The sequence below is a fragment of the Coregonus clupeaformis genome, chromosome 8 (genome assembly GCF_020615455.1).
Source record: "Coregonus clupeaformis isolate EN_2021a chromosome 8, ASM2061545v1, whole genome shotgun sequence".
Lineage (NCBI taxonomy): Eukaryota > Metazoa > Chordata > Actinopteri > Salmoniformes > Salmonidae > Coregonus > Coregonus clupeaformis.
In genome coordinates this window covers 40,929,942-40,943,881 of record NC_059199.1, presented here as the reverse complement: position 1 = coordinate 40,943,881, position 13,940 = coordinate 40,929,942, and the positions used below count along the sequence as shown (strand labels likewise).

At 41.8% G+C, this 13,940-nt stretch overlaps 1 protein-coding gene across 1 annotated transcript; it reads right to left on the bottom strand.

The window, feature by feature from the left end:
* Nucleotides 1-222: 222 nt before the first annotated feature.
* Nucleotides 223-4,575, bottom strand: evx1 (even-skipped homeobox 1). Its single transcript, XM_041884988.1, has 3 exons — nt 3,993-4,575; nt 2,617-2,852; nt 223-2,138 (listed from the first exon to the last, which is right to left on the bottom strand). Exons 1-3 carry the CDS (start codon nt 4,363-4,365, stop codon nt 1,611-1,613), a joined length of 1,137 nt encoding a protein of 378 aa, XP_041740922.1. The 5' UTR covers nt 4,366-4,575; the 3' UTR covers nt 223-1,610.
* Nucleotides 4,576-13,940: the final 9,365 nt, after the last annotated feature.

Below are 13,940 nucleotides of genomic sequence, written 5' to 3'. Positions count from 1 at the left end.
AGGAAGTTACATAATTATATTATTTTAGGCCTTACAATGAGCAATGAATTCGCTCCATATCAATAGAATATGAAAAACCTTTTGGAAGATTATTTTCATTTGATTTAGAGTAGGACTCTACATGCAGGTCTTCCCTTGATGCCCAAGCTGCAATAAACTAGTAGGCCTATAGTGAGTCATAAAATAAAACATTCGATAGATTTTGTTGTTTGAAATGCTGTTTATTGCAAATTTGAAGTCCAGAACAATCCAACAATTTATTCAGCAAAAATTACCAGAGTTCAGCACCTATATGAATTTGCTCTCTTGAGCCTTTTTACCGTACTATCCCTAAAACATGACAGGGTTCTTTCGATGAAATACTATGTCAGTAACAGTGCAAAGCGAGAAATGTACATAAAGAAATAATAGCAATTTCCCAAAAATATTTTAGAATGAGTTGGCTAATAAATATAAGGCTTATCTTTCAGAATCAGTCGTTATAAATGCATTTATCCAAGCATTCGGTCTTATGAACATTGGCTGAAGGTGAAGTAGGACGCAGTAGCATTGGGGAGACGGGGAGAGAGGTGGTGGCAAGTGTTCAGTCGAGGGTTTATGGGTGAGATGGGCAGCTCGAGCGAACGAACTCGGCCTAATTTGCCTGGAGTGATTGTCCAATGGCTTCTCTTTCTTCCCTTTCCCTTCTCTATCCTCCTCTCCTTTTCTCCCTCGTTCTCTTCTCAGACTCCCGTCACCTCTCCTCCTCTTCCCCGTCAAGCCAGCGCGAGCTAATCCGTTCCCCTGGCGCCTTGTTACCGTTTGGCAGCAACGAACCCTCCCCGGCCTCGGCGCGCCGGTATTATCATTTATTCAACACTCAAAATTCATCCACCACGTACATATAGGCCTACATCACCTACTAATTTTACCAGCATCTGCACATTTCGGCCCCAGCCCGTCAAAAAAGGAGGCTCGGGTAGGGAGAGAGAGACATAATGAGACGGTGCAAGTCTGTTAACAAATTCCCTTGTTAAAAAGGAAGTTGGAATAGATCATTCTAGTGCAATTTACAAAACAGGTCAATTTGAACACGTGAAGAGACTACAAATAGGCTTAAAGATAAATCGTTAACGCCATCCATCACGGAGATAAACGTTTGTCTGTAATTCCCAGTCCACCCGGGCTCTCTTTCCTCGCACCAAATTAATCTTCAATAAATCAAACGTGGTTTTTGTCCGATCTCATAATGTTTCATAGTCTGCATGGGGTTTTGCAACTGAAATGTATTTTTTCAGTGGATAGACTATCATGATGTGTGAGATCATCGCGTTGGTGCTTGAAAACATATAGCTTAAAAACAAGGTAGGCAAATTGTTTGCGCCCCGAGCTCGGTCATCGCTCCTTTTTGTTATGTAGCAGGTGTATATAACAGCGCGCACTGCAGGATCTATCGTTTATGCTGCTGCTTGTATGGAGTCTGCTCCACGTGATCGTTGTATTCATGCTGTTTGAGTCCTGTTCATGTTTTTTCTTGAAGTTTGATAAAAGCTCATGGTAAAAGCTTATGGCACTCTTCTGAGCTTGTTTGACCCAGTCCAATGAACACATGTGGATGTGCTCTCTTCGTTTTATCTGGTCAATGGCACCTCTTCTCTCTGGTCCAAAGTCACCGGCAAGGACTTGCTCAACACCGACGGAGTAAACGTCAAAAACGCGTCAGTCCTGCTCGTTGGGGAGCACGGGAAGTCTGACCCGGTAGGCCTCTGTGGAAGGCCGTTTGATTGAGCGGAGTGACAGGCGAGGCAGGAGCAGGGGCTTCCCCCGGGACCGAGGCCGTGGGCCGGGCTGGGGTACAGGGACGGGTGCCTGAACGAACACAGAAGCTCGGGTCTCTGGTAGGGGTGAGACAACATCCGGAAACTGTCGAGGGACCTGAGGGGGTTGGAGAACGGGGTGGCGGAGGAGGCGGAACCGGCTCCGACCCCAAGGTGGGAGTAATACGGTAATGGTAGGTGGGACGGGAAGGGGTAACCGAGGTTCCCGGTAGCGGCTGCGTGACTCATCATGTAGGTGTAGAAGGCGGGGTCGGCAGGGTGAGGCCACGTCATGGCCAGACGCTGCCGCTTGTCCTTCATCCGGCGGTTCTGGAACCACACCTATGGAACACAGACATACAGACAGGCGGGGTAAAATATTAACCTTCATCAGTCTGTGACGAGACAAACAAGGGATTCCAAATGGTTCCAAATGGCCTTACAGTTGGCGAGCAGTGGCCAGACCAATTACCATATGCAAATCCAAATTCATCAGTCAATACTTAAGCTCGACCCTTAAATGTTTCCGGTTTAATCATTAACAAAATTAATCACCGTTTCATTTTGGTAAATGTTGCCTGCAGCTGCATTTACTGTATTGTTTTGAAAACCCACATAAATATAGTCCATAGCCTAGGCCTCAATTTGTCTGATATGATTTCAAGCGAACTCACATTGTTTTCTTTTTAGATTCGCAATTAAGCTATGTCCTTTATATGACCAATATGTTCTATGGGCAATAATGTAGGTTTAGATGTAGTCGAGAAGTGGTATTATGTTGTTGAAATATCGTTGTTGTTATTATAGGCCCTAATCTCACCTTGATTGTGGTTTCTGGTAAATTTAGTGAAGCCGCCAGTTCGCATCTCCTTGGCCTGGACACGTAATTCTCCCGGTAGAATTCCTTCTCCAACCGGCCGATTTGCTCACGTGTGAAGGCTGTCCGGTACCGTCGCATCGCGTCGGCCCCGTAGGACAGCGATCCCTGGCCCAAACCCATCTTACCGGGATCCATGCCGCTGTCACTCGGGTGGCTGGGGGAATCACCGTTTCGACCTGGAATGGTTTGAAAACATAAATCTGATTGTTTGTTATCGAATAGCCTAAAGTAGAGATACATTTGATAATACAATAGTATCCTACAATTGTACAGTGTGTTGTACAGTGGTTTATTTTATTATTTTAGTTTTTGTATAATTGTCACTGCAGCCTGTATTTTTCGTTTGATTGAGGTTGACAAAAGCATAGGACCATAACTAGCCAAAATGCATCTAATCCTAAATTAGGCCTATATACAGTAAACTAAACAATCCATATAAATGAATACCATACCTGCAGAAGGGACAATTATATTAATTAATCATTGTGATAATTATATTTTATGCCGAACCAAATTTTACCTGATATCAGTATAATATTTTCATGAAATAACTGTGAAGAGAATAGCATAGGCCTATGTATAATCATTCGTTCAACATGTAGGCTAATTTTTCCCATTCATTTGAAAACAGGTCCTAAAAATACATTTGATAATAAGCATTAGACAATTCATTTGGAGCCTATTTTCCATAAAGACATGAACAGTTTGTTGTCAGTTCTCCAAGGGTTTGGTTCCCAAACAAATCCAATCAGTCTACCAACGAATTAATATAAAAGCTATTTTTGTTTTTAGGTCTATCATTTTTATTTGTGGTTTGTTTAGTACTTAAAATCTCTACTAGTAGCCTAGTTCGTGCAAATTGGTTAATTTGCTACAGGGTGTCTGGCTCCGGGGTTACTCGTTTAAAACGTGACACTGTGGTTAAAACCCTAGCTAAGGGGGTGTAACCCTAAGATGAGATCTCTCATGGGTGTGGATGTAACAATCCAAGAGTTAAGCTATAGTGAAATTCATTCATTCATGTGATATTCATTCCAAATGAACGTTGTTATAAAAACATAACAATTACGTTCAGTAAGTCGTTGTCACCCACTTTCCATAATACAATCGTATGGAATGTCTTGTATATGTTACCCCATAATTGACTTGTTCATTCTGGTTGCTGCATGCACAGAAATAGGCTACTATTGAAGGCTATGTTTACTTTGTCACATCTATTAAATTCAATCGTTTACATTGTCCAAACTTTAAAATCACATCCATGCAACGTGTTGAAGAAAACGAAATAAAGAGTGCCATGCCGTTTCGTGCATTACCTTTCCCGTTGGGGTAGTCCATGCTTTCTGGCGTGCAGCTCACATCAATTTCCTCATAGAAGTCTGACTCTGTGTCCGAGCTGCTAGCTTCTTTGCTGGTGTGATCTATTCGGTGTCTCTCCGTAGAAGAGGACATGCCAACCGGCCTTATATCGGCGCACACGGGTCCCCGTGCGCCCTCCACCTCATCGTCCGCTCTGTCTCGCGAGTAGGGCGCAGAACCGGGGCTCGTGTAGTTCCTGTGGACCGTTTTTCCTTGTGATTCTCGCGCGGGGCTTCCAACTGCTTCCGACAAATTAGAGCCCGTCTTGCCCACTGCCGTGCCAAGTTGGCCTCCCTCCGCGAGCATCACCATCTCTTTTCTGCTTTCCATTACCGATGAACGAACAAACGAACGCGCGTGGAATGAACGAGCGCCAAATTGCTACTATGGAAAGAGCACAATCTGTCTGTGACACTACGGGTGGCGAGGGGATTCAGTCGTGAGAGTAGAGAAAAGAGAAGAGGAATGGATTGAAATGATAGAAGAGAAGAGAGGGGGATGTACGTTCTGATCCTGCGAGGCGAGCGCTCCAGAGTGCGGCACGAGCTCTGGGAGGGATCACAATTGCCCTCTCTTTCTCTCGAGCTGTCATTCTTAATGGGGCAGTCGTCATGATGGCAACCCTGATGACGCCCTTCATCGATTGGATGTGGATAAACAGAGAACGAGCCATAGAATTAGGAATTAGAAATAGGATCTCTCTATGGAACGAGCAATCACGACTGCGGGATGAGAGGGGGGGTCGAGGGCTAATGGGGAAAACAAGCAGCTTTGGAACGGGAGTGTACAAGCACATTATCACACGGCATGAGCTAACGAGCAAATTATTTTGTGCCAGTATCATGAGTATATAGCAAGACCACTGAATGTCAATGTTCTCCAATCCTCAATTTCCACAAGGAAACAACATCCTTATGATGCATTCTGACAAATCTGCATGCATGCTTTCAATGAATTCATTTTTTAAAGGTTCTAAATGTAATTCTTAGGTGGTACTCAGTTATTAAGATGATGAACAAGATGTATATGTAAATTATGAAGATCAATAATTGACTAATAACTTGGACACCAGGTTATGTAGCCTAATCTGTAATGTAGTCATCCATATTATTAAACCAACTATTTCGATTTTTAACAAGGAACAAATTATCTGTGTTGTTAGTTGTGACGTGGTCAGAAAATAGCCTATTATTATATATATATTTTTTAGGAAATATCAATATTCTTGAGGAAATATTATGTATGGCTTGTCTAAAACAAAACAAAGTTATTTTAAAACGTCTAATGTGAAGAAGAATGTATGACAATATTATATTATTCAATGCAAGCGCTTCAATCAAAAGCATCGTGGCCCCCAATGGATATCTTACAACAAAATAATAACGTTGTTATAATACAACGTCCATGAGACCTCAATTCTAAAGGGAAGTGAAAGCAGGATCGATTACCAGTGGGGAGTAATAGAGCCGTTTAAAACATGTTCCATTTGTAACAACATGCTTCATGAGGGCCTCGAAGCGTCTAATGAAATGAAATTGAGATGTTCACTCAATAGTGCCCTGTCCAAGTGTCCATAGAACGCTGCGTAATTGGAACAGAACACGCAATCTTCGTCACATTTCAGTGCCCCTATCCCTCTCCCTCCCCCCTCTTCCCAATCTCTCTACCTCCCTCTCTCACCCCCTCCTCTTCTCCCTCTCACCCCTCCTCCTATAAAGTGGTGTCAAGTAAAATACTCAGAGGTCAAGTCCTGGTGGTCAGAGTTAAGATTACTGGCCATTTTACTTGTGATTAAATTTAGGCTATATTAGTCTGGAAAACCAACAACATGGGCTACAGGACAATGTGACAAGGTTTTGATCACAACTCAAGGCCTATAATTTAGGAAGCATTGTTTTACTGTAATTGCATAGGTTTTCTTCAGCTATACTATAGCCTGCATTAGGGCTATGGCATATTTGAACATAAAGTGTGAAACTTTATAAGCATGTCAAAAAAAGGTTAAACGTCGGTCATTTCAGAAATATTAGAGGGATACTAGAAAACACAACCATTTGATTACTGTGAATTTTAAACAAAACAATTTCTGACATTCTCTGTGCACACACGCCTGTGGTCTATGGGTGATTGCGCAGGAGCAGATAAAGGCGACGCCGTGCATGTGCGGTGAATGTTTTCAGGGTGGGGGCTGTCTGTCTCCAGCTCTCTTTGATGTATGTACTCTAGTGCAGTAAAAAGTCACTAAACACAGCGATAAAGGACAAGGCTTTTAAGGCTGTGGCCTTTGGGGGAGGTTGAACTTGATATTACCACTCTAAAGATTTCACGGTGTTTTAAGTTGAGCCCTGGAATCGTATTGGGGCCTGTTACAACTCTCTTTCTGTTTGTTTTCTGCTTACCCATTATAGCATAGCATCCTCAGTAGACTATTCTTTCTATGAAGGATAGGCTATATAAGCATCCAGACCAAGCCGTTATTAGCTAATTGACGGAGATGAAATATACAAGGTTGGGTGCTTCCCGATTCTCCACACTTCTCCCATTGTGTACATGCGCACTACACTCTTAGAAAAAAAGCTTATATATAGAACCAGAAAGGGTTCTATCGGTTGCTTCATATATGGAACCCTTAAAAGTTCTATATAGAACCCTTTGAGCAGAACCCTAGGGGTTCTTCACTGAATCAAAATTGGTTCCATACAGAACCCTGCATTTATTAATTATGGCTACTAATAAATAGTAATATTTATAGATATGAATATAATATACTGAACAAAAATATAAACCCAACATGCAACAATTTCATTGATTTTACTAAGGTACAGTTCGAATGAGGAAATCAGTCAATTAAAAAAATTAATTAGGCCCTAATCTATGGATTTCACATGACTGAGAATACAGATATGCATCTCTTGGTCAAAGATTCCTTTTAAAAAATGGGCCTCACAATGGGCCTCAGGATTTCGCCAAGGTATTTTTGTGCATTCAAATTGCAATCAATAAAATGCAATTGTGTTTGCTGTCAGTAGCTTATGCCTGCCCATACCATAACCCCACCACCACCATGGGGTGCTCTGTTCACAACATTGACATCAGCAAACCGCTCTCCCACACGTGGTCTGCGGTTGTGAGGCCAGTTGGACATACTGCCAAATTCTCTAAAACAACGTTGGAGGAGGCTTATGGTAGAGAAATGAACATGAAATTATCTGGCAACAGCCCTGGTGGACATTCCTGCAGTCAGCATGCCAATTGCACCCTCCCTCAAAATGTGTGACATCTGTGGCATTGTGTTGTGTGACAAAACTGCACATTTTAGAGTGGCCTTTTATTGTCCCCTGCACAAGGTGCACATGTGTAATGATCATGCTGTTTAATCAGCGTCTTGATATGCCACACCTGTCAGGTGGATGGATTCTCTTGGCAAAGGAGAAATGCTCACTAACGGGGATGTAAACAAATGTGTGCACAAAATGTGAGAGAAATAAGCTTTTTGTGCGTATGGAACATTTCTGGGATATTTTATTTCAGCTCATGAAAAATGGGGCCAACACTTTACATGTTGTGATTATATTTTTTTTCAGTATAGTTTCTTCTAAAAAAAGAACCAACAGTCAGGAGCATGCAGACAGCTCAAGAGGTAGCCTATGCTTAGATATGCAGAAAAATAAACATTTTTTACATAGTATTAAGCATAATGATCATGGCTCTAGATTGCAGGAAAAAGCGGTTTCAGGTGTTTGAAAAACTTATGGTGAGGGGGCCTAGCCCCCCTCCGGACCACTCCCCAGCCATCTTCAGATTTTTGGGATGCATGACGCCCCTGATCAGGACTACTTGCTACTGTTATTCCTGAAATGCAGGTCACTGGCCCAACGCTCTAACCGCTACGCTACCTAATACATTATTTATAATAAGTCTGAGGAGAATTTCTGTCTGTAATAAAGCCTTTTTGTGGGGGAAAACTCATCCTGATTGGCTGGGCCTGGCTCCCCAGTGGGTGGGCCTATGCCCTCCCTGGTCCACCTATGGCTGTGCCCCTGCCCAGTCATGTGAACTCCATAGATTAAGGCCTAATGCATTTATTTCAGTTGACTGATTTCCTTCTATGAACTGTAAATTGTTGCATGTTGCATTTGTATTTTTGTTCAGTATAAATATGCTTCTCTGCATCTCTGCTAAAATCTGCGTAAAAATTCAGTACTTTTAGTTATTGATTGTTTTTCTCAAGTCTACCAACCTTGCCAGCAGGCATGCCCAACCAGCTCTCAAAGTCTCACATCAGAATTAAACATTCATCCATGATTCTCAAACTTCACATTTCAAAGTTGTTCCAAACGTCATATTTCGAAGTGTTTGGTTACTTCTCTGTATTGTTCCAAGGTTAAGTTTAGGCATTAACTCCGAATTCTTAAGGTTAGGCATTAACTCCGAATGATTAAGGTAAGGGTTAAGGTTTGGGATAGGCTTAAAACAAAAATATAAAGAACAACTTGCTATTGCTGGATTCAAACATGCAACCTTTGAAACCAGAGGCAGATGCTTATGCCACAAGGCCCTAGCAAATCCAAAGCCTACTTGAAGGTAACAGCGCTCACTGTTGCTCATAGAGCCGGTTTCTACGTCATCTCCCAACGTGTATCAAATACTGACTTGTATCACAGGTGACCTACCTGGGCATGCCAGCTAAAATAGTTAGACCAGCTAGCTACTCTAACTTGATTGATAGCCTGAAATGGCTTATTGGTAGCTAGTTATGAGGTTGGGAGATTGGGAACCTATCTGGGCTAGCTAAAGACAACTTCATTAAATTGCTAGGTGTCTAGTAGTATTACAGAGAAACAACAACAACAATAACGAAAAATATAAAGAAATGTTTTTTTTTTTTTAAACAGGACTAATCTGAGGGGGCATGTGCCCCTGTGACCCGGCATCACTCCACTGCTCCTGGTGCACTGTTCAATTATTTAACTGTTGAAACATATATTTTTTGAAGAAAACTCTCAGTTTTTGCCATAGCCCTCACTAGCTTTCATGCAATCTAAACATGAGCTTGTCCAAGGTGTTGGACTTGAAGAAAGTTGCTATCCATTGGAGCACTGCCATTGGTTGGCCAAAATTCTGGGGCTGGCAGCCAGGCTTAGATGAGGGTCAAATTGATGCCTGGCGGCACCTTTAGAAATAGAACATTGGAATTTACCAAAAAGGTTATATACAGAACTCCTTTTTGATCTAAGAGTGTAAGCTATGATTTGATTAAATACATCATTTGTTCTTGCTTCTAGCAAGCATTTAGTTTGCAACAGCAGAGGTTTGTATGAACCTTGCTGTTTGCCACTCTGACCTCGGCAACAATGTTGCAAAATACGAATTCGATCTCCCCCTGCCAGTGTCGATTCGATCTCCCTCTGCCAGTGTCGATTCGATCTCCCCCTGCCAGTGTCGATTCGATCTCCCTCTGCCAGTGTGGATTCGATCTCCCCATGCCAGTGTCGATTCGATCTCCCCCTGCCAGTGTCGATTGGATCTCCCCCTGCCAGTGTCGATTGGATCTCCCCCTGCCAGTGTCGATTCGATCTCCCCCTGCCAGTGTCGATTGGATCTCCCCCTGCCAGTGTCGGAAGAGACAGTTAGCCATTTTTCTGACCAGGTGAAATCATGCAGCAGCATCATTAATATGAATAGAAATGTCAATGCAAAAAAGCTAAAACAAATGAAAAGGCAGCAAGTTAGCTGTCATTTCAGAGTTTGACGTGACTGTGTTAGCTTTTATTAGCTGTTGCTGGTTAAAATCCACATTACACTCTGGGGTAGGGATAGAACCCTTATGGTTATTTTCCTTCACTAGGTTAATATATAGAACGTTTTTTAGTAAAGGATTCTTTAATATCGTCCAAATAACCAAAAGGCTCTGTATAGAACCCCAAATAACCATTTTTTCTAAGTGTACCCATCAATGTAAGCACCAATTAAATGCTTTTTAATCCATGATGGGGGTGTGCAAGTACACACTTTGTGAGAAGGCTGGAGAATCGGGATGCAGCCATAGTCTTCTTTCCCCACTCCTTATTGGACTATCCAGTTCTTGGGTCCTCTGATTCCACTGTTAGATTGAGCAGGTTAGGGATGTGGCATCGCATCAGACGTGTCCTACAGTTCAGATACATTAGCCTATCAGGGTACTGGGGACTAAGATGACGTCAGGGGTCGTCGTGAGAAGGTGTGACGCCGGGGATGCCTCCAAGCAATCTCGCGCAGCCATCGCTGTCCTCGTGCGCCCTCGACTGTTGAAAAAGAGGACGACACACACGAGCCCTCCCGGATTGTCACGGCGACTCTGACTGAGTGAAATTCCTGCGCACACACTCTCTTGCAGTGCACACAGGTCCACCTTCCCCTTATCCTTCCGTTTCTTTTTATTCTCTAGCTTTCCCTCCCTCTACTCTCCCCTTACAATGACAGTTCACAGTAAAGGTGTTGTTTCGGCCTGTCCTGTAACGATATTAAATGCCGTTTTCAAGGTCTGCATCTTTTATCTCCTGATTCTGTGTATCCCTCTGAAATACATTACAGTATACTGTTAAAACAATGCACGTTTTGGATGGATTATGCTTTGAATCTATAGTCTAAATATACTAGCTATATTCCTCAATAGGCCCTATATGTCTTAGAGTAGGTTATGAATTGTTGTATTCTTTATCACCCATCTGATGATAGTCTGTCTGGCACAACGGGTAGGCTAACTTGTTGCACAATAGTTTCGACTCTTTGGTCCCAGCGTGGTGTGCAAAAAGCGATTATATCTTTTAGATTTATTTTAGGCATACATCACTCAATCACTTTGAAGCCCTAGTAGGCTACCGTACAATTCTTCCACTTGTGTTGTAAAATTGAAGACCTTCTTGAATTGAAAATAAGAAAGTGGAAAAAAGTATGTAATGTTATTGTCCCTCCATGAGAACGTTGTGTATGCTGTTAATTGATATAGTCCAGGTCAAGACAAGCTCGGGAGACATTTATGATGTGTCCGAACCACCGAGTCACAATCGGAACCATAGTAATATAATGTATCATTAGAACCTAACTAATATTTCACAACAGATACAATTCAACAGAGAGGGAAATTATTTCGGTAATACATAACTGTTTCCTTATGCCTATATCTAGAGGACCTGCTACACAACTAGCTCTCTGGATCAGCCAACACTCCTGACAGGGTAAATTCCTCGATATTTTTAAGTTTGAGTTACCAACAAGACCTAGCATACTATGTTTTCAAACTATCTTTGTAATGCTGCCATTACTGTGTAACGTTCTATGTAACATGTAGGCCATTGAAATGACTTCACTGACACCATCCATGTTTGAGTGAACAATAGTAGGAGTCAATGGGAATAAAAACGCAATAATAGGTTGCGAGTATAGGCATCCTATACTGTAAAGCCCACCATGTTTCCCAATATGATGTTATTGACAATCGATAGCCTATATTATTGAGTGTAGCTGTTTTCATAATCTTGCATTATTGATAGCAAAATAGCCTAGCTATTTCTTCATACTATCTTGTGTGGTTTGAGAAACTTTGCATATTGTGGATTTAGGTAACACTTTGCAATGCTGCCTGTACTAATTATGTTCTGCTCAACAAGTTAGGTCATCACAATTACCTGTTACGCATGATTTAAATCATCCATGTTAGGATGAAGGTTAGGGTTAGCCTGCTGTAAGTATACAGTGTAACAATGAGTAATTACAATACTAAGGCTGTCATCTGAGCTATGGGAGGCTTTGCCTGCTTTAAAGGCCGTAGGCCTGCCATGTTTTTCCCAAAAATTATTGAGCATGCATTAAATGAGTATTTATAACTAGTGAATAACTGTTGTATTCATAATATTGGATGAAATGATATTTTTGAAACGAATTGCATTTGATAGTGTGTAAACCGAACATCCCATATTTTCCCTTCCAAAAACCTATCATGCTATGTTCCACTCTCGCTCAACTGTTTTTCTTCCATTCATCTGGGTTCATGGAAATATACCGACTGGTCTGAGAACTCTGAAACTGATTTATAGCCCAAGGCTACATATTAGTACAGTAGTATAATACCCACAATCACAGCCAAATATACACACTCTGTTTTGGCAGAAAATGAAAGGATACTTTTCTCCATAGGCCTAGCTATATACAGTATGTCTTAGTTATCAATTGTGCTATTCTGTATCTCTGATCGGCTGATACTCTGTTGCATAAGCAGTAATTTGTTACACGATAGCTGTGTCTTTACCAACGCGGCTTGCAAACAGCAATTATATATTTTAGATTTCTATTTCTGACCGTCTACACTGTAAAATAAATATGGATTAGTAGAATATATAAAAGGAAACTCTAACGCCAATTTGAAGGCAATTTCCTTGGTCTATAATTGTTTCTAAACGCTATACCAAGTAGACAGACATTTCGTGATATTCATGTTTGTTTGCAATATTTCGTGTACATCACACTTTTCCATTTCGTGTACTTTTGGCTGCAAATGTTTGAAATGAATTTTCTTCATAGCATCGGATATATAACAAAATAAGATAGGGAATCCTTGAAAATAATATTTAAGTTGGTGTCTCACGTGCTTCAATGAATAGTTGTATGTTTTTTGTTCAATTAATCCCTATAGGCTGTGCTATTTTTCATATAGGCCCCATCTCATGCTCTCTTGAGATATCCTTTTGTTTCACTCTATCCTTGTGCTAAAGGGTACAGATAAGGATGGACTATAGAAGCCATTGTGTGTCACTTGTGAGGAGTTATGCAGCGTACCAGTCTAGACAGATAGGCCTACTATCTTGTGATCTGTCAGCAGATAGGCTAACACTTACAATGCTCTTTTGCGCAATTCAAAGTTGACCTTGTTCGTTTACAGTAGTGGCACTTTATTGTGTGTGTTTTAGATATGGTACTCGGAGGACACCATATGGGGTAGGATGGCTCGCTCATTGTTGATAGTACTTTCACTCTGGTTTTCACTCAGAGTAGATTTCTAGTTGTGTTTAACGGTTTGACCCACAACGTCTGTTCTCCCTAGGCTATATGTGGGCAGAAGTGCAAGAACCGAAAGGAAAACGGACCACAGTGTGTTATGGTTTTGCTCTTTGCTGTAGTGTATAGTACACGAGGGATCCAAGAGGGAAGCGGCCCCCTCAGCAGCCATTGCTGATTGCGCCGTTCTGGGTTTTACTAGCGGGCACAACTTGAACTTGACCATGGAGTCTGCGCAGTGCTCGATGGAACCCCCGACTATAGGCTAGGCCATATGTCACAGTATTTTAGTTTTGAACAAGAGTGAGCTATTCCATCAATGCCCACCATGGCAAAAAAAAATTAACCAATGTTTAATTTCACATGGAATGGTTTTGCTTATAGGATTGTCAGTAAAGAGGATAAGCCAATGGAATAATATATTTTATGCAATACTCGCCCCTCCCCTCTCCTCTGCCACAACTTGGCCTTGAAACTGGATGACGCAGCCATCAGAGCTTTAACTGCGTTGACCTTGGAACGCGCCCGGAAATATGTCTAGAGAATGCGAAGTGGAGCTCTTCTGTTGTTAAGCCCCCTTTTATCTCTCTTTGCACCTCTATTTGTTACTGCTAACAGCTCTTCTCACTAACGGAGATCTTACGCAGCCACTGACACCTACATCACCCCATTAAACCAAAAACACCATTTGGTAGCCGTATAGGTTTTACCACAATGTAAACGGTAGCGTAGCAAACCAAGAAACCCAGCACTCACCTGGCGCGAGCCTTTTGAAACGCTAGCTTACCTGTTTTCATTTGGAGCATTATAACCTGACTCACCTTTTAATTTTAAAGGGACAGTATACTATATAAACGCTATCTCCCTTGGAA

What these genes read in the sequence shown, in the direction of transcription:
- evx1 (XM_041884988.1), bottom strand. Translation starts at nt 4,365, where the DNA reads ATGGAAAGCAGAAAAGAGATGGTGATGCTCGCGGAGGGAGGCCAACTT. An exon ending in GGACTACCCCAACGGGAAAG is followed by an intron (nt 2,853 to 3,992) that starts GTAATGCACGAA and finishes AAACCATTCCAG; the next exon opens with GTCGAAACGGTGATTCCCCC. An exon ending in TACCAGAAACCACAATCAAG is followed by an intron (nt 2,139 to 2,616) that starts GTGAGATTAGGG and finishes TGTGTTCCATAG; the next exon opens with GTGTGGTTCCAGAACCGCCG.